Source organism: Rhincodon typus, chromosome 20 (assembly GCF_021869965.1).
Source record: "Rhincodon typus isolate 14 chromosome 20, sRhiTyp1.1, whole genome shotgun sequence".
In the NCBI taxonomy this organism is placed as follows: domain Eukaryota; kingdom Metazoa; phylum Chordata; class Chondrichthyes; order Orectolobiformes; family Rhincodontidae; genus Rhincodon; species Rhincodon typus.
Window position 1 is genome coordinate 18,250,341 of NC_063351.1, and position 14,210 is coordinate 18,264,550.

General features: G+C 38.6%; 1 protein-coding gene across 1 annotated transcript in view; it reads left to right on the forward strand.

Moving 5' to 3' along the window:
- The window catches only part of LOC109932541 (cilia- and flagella-associated protein 46), a 205,298-nt gene that overhangs the window by 89,900 nt on the left and 101,188 nt on the right, over positions 1-14,210 (forward strand). Inside the window, exons 31-35 of the mRNA XM_048609174.1 lie at positions 4,155-4,303; positions 5,886-5,984; positions 8,729-8,843; positions 12,289-12,438; positions 12,830-13,030. Coding sequence (XP_048465131.1) covers positions 4,155-4,303; positions 5,886-5,984; positions 8,729-8,843; positions 12,289-12,438; positions 12,830-13,030 — 714 coding nt within the window. The remainder of the gene's footprint in view (positions 1-4,154; positions 4,304-5,885; positions 5,985-8,728; positions 8,844-12,288; positions 12,439-12,829; positions 13,031-14,210) is intronic.

Consider the following 14,210-nt stretch of genomic DNA (forward strand, 5'->3'; position numbering starts at 1 on the left):
CAGTCCAGGGAAGACGGACAGGTCAAGGGGACCACATCCCAAACCAGCCCAGCTCGTCCCCGCCTCCCTAACCTGTCCGTCCTTTCTCCCACCTATCCACTCCTCCCACCTCACCCACCTCCCCTCACCTTTACTGGCTCCATCCCCGCCTCTTTGACCTGTCTGTCTCCTCTCCACCTATCTACTCCTTTATCCATCTTCTGTCCGCCTCCCCCTCTCTCCCTATTTATTTCAGAATTTCCTTCCTCTCCCCCATTTCTGAAGAAGGGTCCAGACCCGAAACGTCAGTTTTCCTGCTCCTCTGATGCTGCTTGGCCCGCTGTGTTCATCCAGCTCTACACCTTGTTATCTCTCATTCAAGATCTGGATGTTGTTCTGAACCTGTTGATGGCTGTAGTAGTTGTTCCAGACTCAAGCACTTGCAGTTGCAGCTGGCCTGCTTGTTTGCTTCAAACGTGCTTCTGATTTTAGTGGAGCAACAATGGTATGTTCTTTGGGTTAGCCCAGAAGTGCCTTTTGATAGATGTAGAGGCAATAACCAGTTCCATAAGCCTTTCAGCAAAGTTAGCTTCATTAAAATCACATCCATATCTTCCTGTTGATACCTGCCTACAAGTTGGTCAGTGTTTCATCTGGTCTCGGCACTGACATGAGCACAAGTCTGTGTATTCTGAAATTGATTCCGTCTTTAATTTCATCTTCTAATTCTGAAAAAAGATTCTTGTTGGGATCATTGCAGTCATTGTCAGAAATACATGATGATTTTATTCCTCTTAATCCTTGATTGCTTGTCATTCTTTGTAAGTTATCTGCTGATCCATAAATATTAATTCTTTCTTTCACTGACGTTTTGACAGAATGCCAGTGTGTGGCCATTCATTCTTATTTGTTTGCTTTCCATTTTTATTTAACTCTTTATGTTCTTTAAAAAGTCAGAATAACAATCTGCATTCCAAGGTGGTGCTTTTTCTATTTTTCCTTCTTGGCTTTAAAATCTTTTTTTTGTTACTCTCGCTTTACCTGTAGCAGTTGGTTTTTCTTTTTGTTGTTACAGCTTTAAAAGTAGTTGTTGGCTTATCTTTAACTTTTGTTGTACCTTTCCCTTAAAGAGTTGTATGTTTATGGTAGTGGGTTTTCACCTGTAGCAGCATCACACCAAAAAATGGAGTGATGGTATCATGAAGTCACTTTTAATTTTGAAATAAGAAAATGGCAGAATTGACTGCTGTCTGAGCACAGGTAAGACTTTTGTATAGAAAGCATTATTTTCTGTGATTTTAAGCTGCATGCGTTTTTAGGAGCCTTTGAAACTATTTTGACAGTTTAAAACTCCCACTTTTAAAATCAACATCAGCATCATGCACTTGTTTTAAAGAGAAAGGGGTGGAGTTTGCATTGTACTTCTGTACAGGGGTTTGTAGCTGGTAGTTTTGGTTGTAGCATTTCAGCCTCCTACCTCCAGCCTCTCAGATTAGGCCCTTCCTCGCCTCTCCCAGAGCCTGCCAGCCTATCCCTGAGAGGAAATCCTGCCTTCCACATATGAATGGACAGTGGATCATTAAATGATGAAGGGGGAGACATTCTTCCCCTGAGTGGGCTCTCCACTAATATTTTACTTAAAGGAATGCAGACCATGCGTCCTATAAAATCCAGCCCTATGTTGCTGAAGCAAATGTATATTGAGATAGGTTGGATACTTTAGAAAGTAAATATACCCTTTTGCCTGAAAAATATAAATAACAGAACTTAAAATCTGGTAACCCACCGTATGCTGTAAAATTCTACATAATGGAGCTTCAGAGCTGGCTACTGCAACATACTATTATGGTGCCACCCAGTGGTCTCAGACTGAAATTGCATGCAGGTTGCCAAAAAAAATTTTCTTTCATTCATCCAAGAGAGCATCACCAGGGAGGGCAGCATTTATTGTCCATCCCTAGTTGCCCTTGGTAAAGTGGTAGTGAGTTGCCTTCTTGAACTGTTGTGGTTCAATTGGATAGGTACACCTATAATGCTGCAAGGGAGAGAGTTGTAGGATTTTGACCCAGTGACACTGAAGGAACAGTGATCTATTTCCAAATCAGGATGCTGCTTGACTTGAAGGTGAACTTGCAGGTGATTGAGTTCCCCTGTATCTGCTTCCCTTGTCTTCTAAATGGTAGTGGTCACAGGTTTGGAAGGTGCTGTGTAAAGAGCTTTGGTGGACTTTTTCCAGTGCATTTTCTGAATGGCACCTAGTGGTGGTACTGAGCACCGATAATGGAGGGAGTAAATATTTTGCATGTGCTGCCTTGTCTTGGATTGTGTTAAGCTTCTTGAGTGTTGTTGGAGCTGTACTTATCCAGGCAAGTGGGGAGTATTCCATCACACTCCTGATTTATGCCATGTAAATGGTAGACAGGCTTTGGGGAGTCAGGAGGTGAGTTACTTGCCACAGGATTCATAGTCTATGACCTGCTCATGTAGCCACAATATTTCTTTTCTGTGCTTCATTCATTACTTGTCTCAACAGTGTGGTCTGAAGTTTTATGGGTGATGATTCAGATACTGATACAACCATATAGACTACAGTGGATCAAGACTCACTATATTGTCTAGTGGAAAATTAGGAATGGGCAAAAATATTGACCTTGTTAGCAATGCTTACATCCCATGTAAAACATTTTTTTTTTAAAACATGCTATTGGTATAAGATTGCAGTCATTTCACAAAACCATGTTTCAAAAATGCCAATGGCACTGCTAGCCATGCAGTTAATAGTTTAAATCATTCTAAGAATCATCAAAATGAGAGTATGAAGCAGTATTAGACCAGAGATAGCAGAAAACAACATGGTTAATTGAAGGAAAAGGAGCAAGGAATTCAATGCCTGTATTTAAAGCTATATTGAAAAATTAAAACATCTGTATACTTCTGTTTCATAGCTTGCACCAAGGCATTTACCAAACTGAGACATGGACAGATGATTAAAATATTACATAACTTGGACATGGAAGGGAAAAACTGAAGATGGATTCATAATTTATATTAGAGCTAAATAGCAGGAGTCAAGATTAACCATGAATAATAGTAGCTTTGAAAAACGTGTGACAAGGATTGCAGTCTTTTTCCAGATGTTTGCAAACATAAGTGAAATGATTGAAAAACATCTATTCGAATTGCCAGAAAACTTAATAGGTGGACAGAATATAATTAATCTGAGTTAGGCTGATGGCAAATTAATTGGGGCAGTTATAGACAAAAATTTGTGAAGATTCCTGGACGGAATTTTTAAAAACAAATCCTGTAATAAATGTGGATTATCATTAAACTGCAGGAAAATGGTATGCATTGATAATATCAAAGAACGTGATTTCATAAGATGAAAAATAAGAGTGGATACAAGTTGAATCTTTTTCTTATTACGGTGGCTTAATAACTGATGGGAAAAGTGATCAAAATGTCTTAAAATTCATAGCATCTACAAAACAATCCTTTATAATAATGTCAGACTGCTTTTGAAATCAAAAAAAATCTTCATGAAAAGCAGAATAAGATCGTGGAAATGCTTCAACGATACTATGTTGATGTGCTAGTTGGAATATAAACAAGATGATGGAAGATAAAGATAACAGAGTATAGTTTCTGAGCAGTGTGATAAGGGTTAGTTGGACAACAGCCACAAATAATTCTCGGTTCTGATATCACGGGATTGTTCCGTTTTCGTGCGATCTCATGTTAGAAGAAATTGTGCGATAGCTGCGCCATTTAAACTAACGGGGCTGGAATCGCGTTATAGCCAATACAGGTAAGGAAAGTTCGTCTTGCACAAATAGTGATCTAAATTCTTCAATCATGGTAAAGCCAATTCGCGTTGAACAAACACGCGTTATAGCAGAACCGACTGTGAAGAAAAAGTTATGACAAAAGCAGTCACATAAGAATATCGCTTACAAGCAAGAGACAACTACAATTCTTTGAGGGGGGAGACAGCGAGAGAGAGAGAGAATGCCACTGTGTTACAAGCCATTCCTAATGTTTATGATGAAGTTAACGGCAGGATAATAATATCAGCTGCACATGAATCTCATCCATCCATTTATACATTCTGGATAATCAAATAAGTTTGAAAACCTAGTTCCACAAGACTAACTAATTTATTTTCCTTTTGAAAGACCTACAGTTTATTCTACCTGGATTTATTGGTGAAGGAGTTGCAAGCCATTTCATACACACACCTGACGTTGCCGATTCTTCAGCTGGCAGATTTCATAGCCACTGAGGTGTTGGATAGCAAGAGCCTCTCTGATTTTTACCATCTCAGGTTAATGATTTTTTCAAAGTGCAGTAATTAGTTATCTCCGAATGTTATATAATTTCAGTAATGGTTATATTGCCTCTTTAGTTATTTTTTCTTTATAATTTATATAAATTGTTTATTTAAAAAGAGATTCAGCCCAAAGGCCACGTTTTTTCAGCCATTTCCCCCTCCCCTACTTAACCATGGCATTATGTCCTTTAGAATTGATCAGCCTCCACTTCTCCAACTTGTGTTATGTCCAACGGATGACAAACTGTTCTTCATATCACTTACCAAATGCTGCTTACTCATAAGCCCTCATAAATTCCTAGCTTTAATGGAATGATTGGCGCTACAAATATTACTTCCACAATGATTTAACCAATGTGTCACAGAACTTCAACATTAACCTCTCATTTTTGTGACCTTCACCATCCCTTTTTATAGCTCTCTGGCTCTGCATCCTTAAACCTTTCTGTCTCTCATCCACTTTCTTAAAATTTCCAGCAATTCACCTTCAGTTCCTTTCACTACCATTTTTTCTCAAATGTTCTCAAACTGCCTTGTGCTTCTACCACTGTCATTAGACCATTAAACCTGTAATATTCCCCAGGAATCACCTGCAATTTTCCTCACTCCTTTATATCTACAACAAATGAGTATAATTGGGAAAAAAAATTCTCTTGGGTATGTTCATGCCATCTATTTTTCAATGATAGTCAACATAATTCCCTGGGTAATATATTATTTATATTTCACCAACTGAGAAACAAACATTTGTCCCTTCATTCTGCTTTCTGTCCCCATAGCTTATTTCACTATGCGTAGGACGATATTCCTTGTAATATTCTGTGCATCAGGCTTCATAATTCTGCTTTTAACCATCTTAGCAAGCAGTGTCAAATAACCACCCAATGCCTTGTCCTATGAACACCAGTAGTTTTTTGAAATGTTTGCTTAAATTGGTATAGTTTACTCTTCCCGAAGTGACCTTCTCAGATTAGACTGTACCTTCCTAAACTATCACTGTTGGGCTGCAATTTACCAGCAGTTGAGGTCAGACTGACTAGTGTATAATACATTGATATAGCACTCCCCTTTAATTAAATAGGGATATAGATTCTGCCACCCTATAGTTCTTAAACATAATTCCCATTTCAGAAAATGGTTAAGAAAGTAATGAACAGCCTTCTTCAATTTTTCAGTATATTGGAATTTACGCTGTGTGGGCCTGGAAACATTTCTTCTTTTCTTCCCATTAATTTCTTCATGCAGTTTCCTTCTGAGCATTTCTAGTCATTAGTGGCCCTCCTACTTCACCCTTAATAACTGCACTGAACTATTTTTATCTTCCTACGTAAATACTGAGGCAGAATGCTTGAGAAATGATGTTATTCTTCATACCTTTGTTATTACAGAATGCATACTTTAACAGATTTGTTCAATGTACAGTTTCAGTTACTTGAATCCTAGCAGCAGTTAAGATTTGCAATATCTATTTCCTTTACCACAGCAGTTGCTAAATCACAAAATTACATTTACCAGATGTTTTGTTTGCACTCTGTCCCTTGTCCTGAATTACAAATAAAGTGTTTATTTTCTACAGGCTTGCCCAGATATGTTTAGAACTGAATCTAAGGCAGTCTGCACAGTACCATGAAAAGATACCTGGATCAGTGTTTATTCATGAGGCAGAACGAGCTAAGTATGCTATTTTTGTTATTGTTCAGGACGGTGTAGTTCATATTTGCACAAATAATGCAACATTTTTAAAAATATGAAAGTGTGAAGTAAGCAATTTTCCTGGTGGCTAGATTAAGCCATACAGTTGAATGTATACTTTTCAACTGGTAAAACCCATTGAAATTTAATTTATGAAGACCATTAGTTTCAGTGTAATTGAGCAAAGCTTACAATTTTTTCTAGATACAATATTGAATGAGAAAAGCAAAGAATTATTTCAGATGAAACTTTCCAATTAATTTTATGTGGCATTCTCTTCAAAATATTAAATTATGTCAACTAAAATAAAAATAAGGAGTGACGTACAGTAGATGGCTAATCCAGTGTTTTCTGTTTACACACATGTCAAACTTAAAATTACCCCTTGGTAGAACTGAGTGAATATTTTCTGCCCACAGTATTTTTCAGTTTCTTCTATTTCAAGAAAGCTTTGGTGTAATCCTTTCTTTTGCAGTACAGGAGTTGCAGTATTTGAATGAATTTTAGATAATCTTCTAATAAATCTGCTACTCTTTCTGAGGCCTCCCAATACTCACTACACACAGCCTTTGAATAGCTGCATGTGTGTGTGTGTGTGTGTGTGTGTGTGTGCGCGCGCGCGCCTGTGAGTGTATAGGGTTGGGGAGGGGCGCTCCTTCCTGCTGCTGAATATATGCTCAGCTGTGCCTATTCAGAGAGTGTGTTAATCAAAATTTGAATTGATTTCACTGGCATCAAATCACTGTTAGGTTTAGTGTTTACACTGCATCCTGTTTGATGTCACAATCTACCCACTATCCATACCTTCTGTGCATGCTCTCTGTGTCCGTGCTAATGCTCTACTTAAGATGATGTCTGTAGAGACCTGTACTAGAACTGTGCACATATGCATGGAACCAAGATGCCACTTGTCATACCTAAAATATCGTAATTGCATAGCTACTTTAGTTTTAGAGTTGAGCTGTTTTATACCCTTGTCTTGTTGTGGGCCATGTGGTAATTGTGGATAGAAGGATACTGCCACCAATCATCTTTGAGTGGGTCTCATAAGTTTACAGAGGTGAAGGATCAACAGACCATGAATTGGTTTGCTGCAAATCATTATGTTGTACATACCTCAATCCAAATGCAGCCTCCTCAGTGAACTGCAGCTTGTGCAAGCTGCTGTGCTATTCACAGAATATGCGTATCAGTTTGTAAATGCTTTGGAGAGAGTGTTAGTTGTTGGAATAGGTTGTTCATACTTAGGTATGGTTAGGGCATACTTAGGACATAGGTTTAAGGTGAAAGGGGAAAGATTTAAAAGGGACTGAAGGGGCAACATTTTTATGCAGAGGATGGTGCGTGTATAGAACGAGCTGCCAGAGGAAGTGGTGAAGGCTGGTACACTTACAACATTTAAAAGGCATCTGGATGAGTATGTGACTAGGAGGGGTTTAGAAGGATATGGGCCAAATGCTGGCAAATGGGACTCGATCTGTTTAGGATATCTGGTTGGCATGGACGAGTTGGAATGAAGGGTCTGTTTTCGTGCTGTACGTCTCTATGAACTTAATTTAGGCTTTTATTCATGAAAGTTTAGAAGAATGAGAGATGAGTTTATTGAAACATACAAGATTCTGAGGGGGGCTTCAAAGGGTGGCTGTTGAAAAGCTGTTTCCACTAGTTCAGGAATCTTGAGTCAGGAGACACATTTACAGCATTCTGACACTCTCATTTTAAAACTAGATGCAAAGCAATTTCTTCTCCCAAAGGGGAGTGAAAGTCTTGTATTCTCTACCGAGTCGTAGAGCCTCAATCACTGAAATATTTAGAGGTGGTAGATAGACTTTTGAAATATCAAGGAGTTGAGGGCTGTGTGGAGCTGGCACGAAAGGGGAATTGAGGTGTGGGAAAAACCAACCATATACTTATTGAAGGGTGGGGCTGCCTTGAGGGGCTGAGTGGTTTGCTCCTGCTTCTTATGTTCTTCTAATTATACTTAGAGTTTGTGAAACTTAACAATTCCTTGGTCCATTGCTTGTATCATTGATGGTAAATATTTGCCAGACATTGCCTATCAGAAAACCTTAGCCTCAGGATGTGCTGATGAATTGTCAAGTAACAACAATATCTTGCAGTTTTCACTAAGCCCAACTGATCTGCAATAAGTGCTTGTGAAACCAGTCCAAATGTATTTCTTTGGTTGTTCCATGGTATCTTGTTACCTTAAGAATGCACTGGAAATATTCTTACCCCTTGCAACGTGATGGGCACTGGCATTTTTTGAATACACATCAGCTTGTACGTTCGAGTCACATTAGCACAACCAAACAAAGTTAGCCTAACTTTTCTGCCCTTTACAGCTGTTAGTTACATCAGCTGTAGTTAAGCTTTTCATTGGTACGTAATGCCAAATTAAGGATGTTTTCTCAGCATTATAGATTTGCTTAACTCAAAAGTTAATTTAATACGATAGTGCCACAAAGCACACAACTACTTGACACTCGTTATGCCAATGCAGCAATTCCCACAACAAACCTGTAAGTTTTTTTTCAATCACTTGTCAACAATTAAAACTCTTGCATTTATTTAATTAAAAAAATCTGGTTTTGGACATCACCAAACTTTAGTCACGTTTGAGGCACTGTACCATATTATTAGTGGTTGTAAGTAACCATGTTTACTTTTGATTAATTTAAATCTTGTATAGTAAAAATGCTTAATATGAATATCCTGTTTCTTAAGATGTCGGCAAGAAGTTGCTCATCTGAAAGATCGGAGATTGCATGCTGCAAAGGAAAACCAGTTAATTGAAAATGAAAACCTAGCTGAAACACTAAAAGATTCAAACAAGGAAATGGTGAGGCATGACTCTGAAAGCAAATATTGATCACTTTTGTGGTTTGCTGTCTTTTTTTAATGACGATCCTAAGTGTGGTAAGAGATGAACTTGAAGAAAAGAGCAAAGACTTTTCAGAAAGAAAATTGAGTGATGCTGTGAATTTTTTTAGGAACATAAGGAACAAGAACTGGAGAAGGCCGTTTGGCCCTTTGAGCATGCTCCCCATTGAACAAGATATGATTGATCTTCTATTTCAATCCCAGCTTCCCACACTGTCTGTTAATAGCGAAAAACATATCCAATTTGTTCTTGCATGTGCTCAATGACTGAGCACCCATAGCTGTCAGGGTTAGAGAATTCCAAAGATTCACAACTCGTTGAATGGAGACATTTATACTCATCTCAGTACAAAATGAAAGATCCCTTATCGTGAGAATGTGACCCCATGTTCTAGATTCCCCAGCTAGGGGAAACGTTTTCTTAGCTGCTCCCATGTCTAGCCTGTTAGAAATTTTATATTTTTAAATTTGATCTCCTCTCATTCATCTAAACTCAAGGTACTAGGCTTAGTCTAATCAATCTCTCTCAAAGGAATTACTCCACATCCCAGGCACCAATCTAATTAAAATTACTTGCCCTAGAGGCAGAGCAACAATATCCTTAAGGACAACAAAACCAATGTGTAATTCGAGTAAGATTTCTTTATTCTTGTAGACCCAAACATTAGGCTTTTTTTTGTTGCACTGGCAAATTAATTTTTTGTAACCATGTACAAAGACAGTCAGGTCCTTCTGAATGATTATGTTCTTAGATTCCTCACATGTGCTCATATTTTATGGGGGTCTCTCAACCATGACATAAACCCAAGTTAGAAACTAAAACACTTTGAAAGTCATTATTGCCATCATTTTGCACAGTCTTTTAGTAGTAGTTTGGGATACCAGATGTGCCAATGTCATATAAGTGCTTAGGGTTCCAGTCTGAGGTGCTTTGCTATTAGCAGATTTTTCTCTGGAACCAGCACCAACATCCAAACAACGCGATTAGCTGAGCTTCCTGCACATGGTACAGACTGCAAATCCCACATTTGACTTATCAACCATTTCAGGACCGAACCAACCAGGGCAGGATCGAATCATCCTCACTCCAAAGGGATTGCTTAAGAGGAGAGTGGAATTAGCAGCAGTGGCTTCAGAATTTGCCCATAATGGCGACATCACGTCATGCGTCAAAGGCAGATTCTTGGTTCATTCTTTGGTGATACTTCATCCTGAGTCATTGATGTTTTCTACTAGTGGTGATTTGCGTTTGTCTTCCATTCTGAAGTATTGGGTGAGGAGGCAGATCCCCACCTAGAACAGGCATCAAACCTGCATTGTTGATATTATTTTGAACCACACACTGGCTATCTGAGTCAAGCTGACTTTGGATAGTTTCTCTATAATTAGCTAAATAGTTACCCAGGAAATATCAAACAGAAAAAATGAATGTAATCCAAGGGCAAGTCCAGAACACACACTCCAATCATTCACAATGACACCCCTGACTACGTACTGATTGCACCACCCCTTCTCATCCTTGAACTACCCCTCCCCAATAAACTGACAAGCTACACCCACCCAACTGGCACCTCAGCCACCTGCTATCCCACTCATGTGCCACCCTACTCAACTACTCCACTTTCCACCTGTCACCTCTCCCATCCACCATTCTACCTATCTGCCAGATCTCAAAGCTCTCACACCCTGCCCAATTCACTCACCCAGCCTGCCAGTGTAACCCACTGATGTACCCACCCTACCCATTATCGCGTTCACCAATTCCTTAACATTTAGACTGCACTTTTAAACATACCACATGGCAGCTAGTGCCCTCACTTTACTCCATTTGCCTCAGACCTCTCCAAGGGATGCTCTGTTCTGCATTTCTGATAAAGCTGGGCTGAGGGCAGCTCCTCACAAGAAATATGCCGCAGGGTTGAGTTGGGATGAAAGTTTGTGTGGAGTGGCGATCTGATAATTATTGCTGCTCCTCAGAAGACCTGGGCAAATATGAATTCTGGTTTTAATAATTGTTATTTACATTAGACTCAGTCTCATTTCTTTTCATGCAGATCATTCAAGAAAATACAGGGTTCTAGGAACAGCACAAGATTTCAATGCCCATATTTATAGTTTAAACATGTACCTCCATTAATAGCACAGAGCCTCTTTAAATTGGCCCAATATTTTTAAACCAATGAAGTGAGTTAAAATCAGATGTAGTATGCTCTTTCACTTGCTGTACTAAAAAAGGAGGCACTTTTAGTCCATTTTCATTTGACATAGAGGGACAGCACAAATCTAACGGATGCTTCACAGAGGAAAATTATTTAAACTCTAGAGACCTGCTCAGCCTTTGAAACACTTGCCACAATGGGTAGAACTTATGATCGCACTTGAAAGACTTTGAAATTCTTATGGAACTGTTAAAATAAACATAGGTCCATTCAAACTCCCCTTGAAAAAAATGTTTTTTTCCAACCAAATTCTGACAATGCTATCAAAATGGGAAGATAATGGCCTGGTGGTATTATCACTAGACTATTAATTCAAGCACCCAGGTAATTTTCTGGGCAGATGGTGGAATTTGAATTCAAAAGAAATCTGGAATTTAGAATCTAATGATGACTATGAATCCATTGTTATTTGTTGGAAAAGCTCATCAGGTTCACAGTTTCCTTCCCTAAAGGACAGTAATCATCCTTACCTGGTCTGGCCTACATATGACTCCAGATCCACAGCAATGTGGTTGGTTCTTAACTGCCCTCTGGGTGATTGGGGTTGGTGCAATAAATGCTGGCCCAGCCAGTGATGCCCTAATCCTGTCAAGGAATTAAAAAATAAACCTGCCACCCTCACCTGTCTGGCCTACATGTGACTTCATAGGCACAGCAATGTGGTTGTCTCTCACCTGCCCTCTGAAATGGCTTAGCAATCCACTCACCACCACATTTCAAGGACAACTAGGGCTTGGCAATAAATGCTACCCAGACAGTGATGCGCATGTCCCATAAGTGAATAAAAATAAAATCATAGGCGTTCAATAATCACTTGAAATAAAATATTATTCTCAGAAGCTCATAAAACTGTTAAACATAACTCAATGGCCCGTCACAGCTGAGTAAACAATCTCTTCTGGACTGAATCCGTTAGTGAAGCTTAGACCTCAGGCAAGGATTTTTAATGAGGTTTAATTTCAAAATGGTGTCAACTGAAGCCAAATGTAGCAGACATGATAGGTGGCCAACATGTTAATCATGAAGTCTTATAACTGATGACGGTGCTGACTCAGTCTCCTACTGTCTTTCCATGAATGGTGGATGGGGGAGGGCATTTGTAAGGTTGAGAAATGTCCCAATTTCTGCCACATGGATGAAAATCCAACCCTATGTGTAATTTTTAATTTATTTTTTATATACAAGATGCCTACTATGTCACCTGTGATGAATCGCAAGAAGTTGAGTGGAGTTTCTGTGATGGATGTTTGGATTAATAAAGCAGAAGTCTTGCTGCAGCTTGCATTTTATCAGCCTGCCAGAACTCTACTAGCAGAGGCTCACATGGTTGCAAAGGTTAGTTTACTGTCCATCCGTGGATGATATAGCAATGCTATTAATGATTTTTGAAAGAAAATAAAGGTCATTAATTAAATTGCTGTTACCTGTCAAAATATAAATTAACTTTGGAGTAATTAATGCATATATTTATTCCCTTTCCATAAAATAGAGATTTCCATAGCTTTCCAGCTGAAATTCTTAAAGGTTTGCAAAAAAAAGTGCAAACAAATTTGATGGGAATTTGAACCCAATTCCAAATATCCAAGTTTATATTTCACGAATACATAACACATCCAATTTATGCACATTGAAATTTCCAGTCGCTTTCTCATTTAATTCTGGTTTAGCTGTTAAGCATTCCTGACAAAGCTTTCCGAAATTTTCATCTTTTTCTTTCCTCTATTAGGAGTTTCAAGACAAAGCCAATTTGGCAAAGGTCCTATACCTTCTGGCTGTTCTAGCTAATTGTGAAAAAAACCACGGTCAGGCTAAATTGCTGTTGAAAGAAGCTCAAAGTATTGGAGGAAATGAATACTTCTGGTATGACACAATTACTTGTCTGATATGTGCAATTCAGGGAGAAAATCTTAAGAATTCAAAGGAACAGGTGAGAAACTAATGGCTATCTCATTCCTAATAATTTAATTCCTATAATGAATTAAATGAACCAGATCAGAGAAGAAAGACAGAGTCACGTTTATTCTTGATGAAAAATGGAATAAAAGGTTATCGGGGATGGACGGTGTGTACTTCACGCATGTTTTATTTTTATTCCTTCCAGGAATAGGTCATGGTCCTAAACTCTCTCATTTCTCTATGCACTTTTTCAGGATTTATCTTAATTTTTCTTAATATCAAACTTGAGCAGCTCTGTCTGCTGTCCTATCCTCAATGAACCCAGGCTTGAATTTCTCCAATTATTGATTATTTTCATGAAAAATGAATCAAATGTAATCAGATAGTCAGGGAGGTCTTCTTCACAGCAATAAATCAATTGGACTTTGAATCTACAGTCATTTCTTTATTAACGTATTGCACTTCTCTAGTGCATTAGTAATTAGTTTGTTCTAGTATCACAGTACTGAATAAACAAACTAAGACTCTGATCTTGTTTTGTCGGACAGCCACTAAATTGAGCAATTTTGCTGTTTGTCTCTTGCTTATGTGAGAAGGTCCAAACAACTTTAACGATTAGACATTATTTAAATTTGACATATGCCACCAGTGTGAGTCTCAACACTCACTGTTTGCCACTGCTTCTGAAGGCCAACCTGTACCAGTCCAAGAGGTGATGGTTTTTCACTGACTTATTGTGAGAAATTTTTTTGTACAATGTATTGAAAGAATGAGGAAGAGCAAAGACAAAAGACTTGTATATTAGTCGTTGCCATGCACTATTGCATTTTGCAGTGTAAAACCTATTGGAGGATTTCAGTTCTGATACTTTGAAGTTGATCTGTCATGGCTGTTCCATAACGCTGACCACGTTTTTGTTCATTCACGGAATGTGGGCATCATTGGCTAGGCCATCATTTATGGCCCATCCCTAACTGCTGAGAGGGCAGTTAAGAATCAACCACATTGCTATGGGTCTGGAGTTATATGTAAGCCAGACAAGGTAAGGATGACAGTTTACATTTGTAAAAGACATTAGTGAACCAGATGGGTTTTTGCAACAATCAAAGACAGTTTCATGATTAACATTAGACTCAGAATTCCAGATTTTTTTTAATGCATTCAAATTCTACCATGGCAGAATTTGAAACCAAGTCTCCAGAACATTGCCT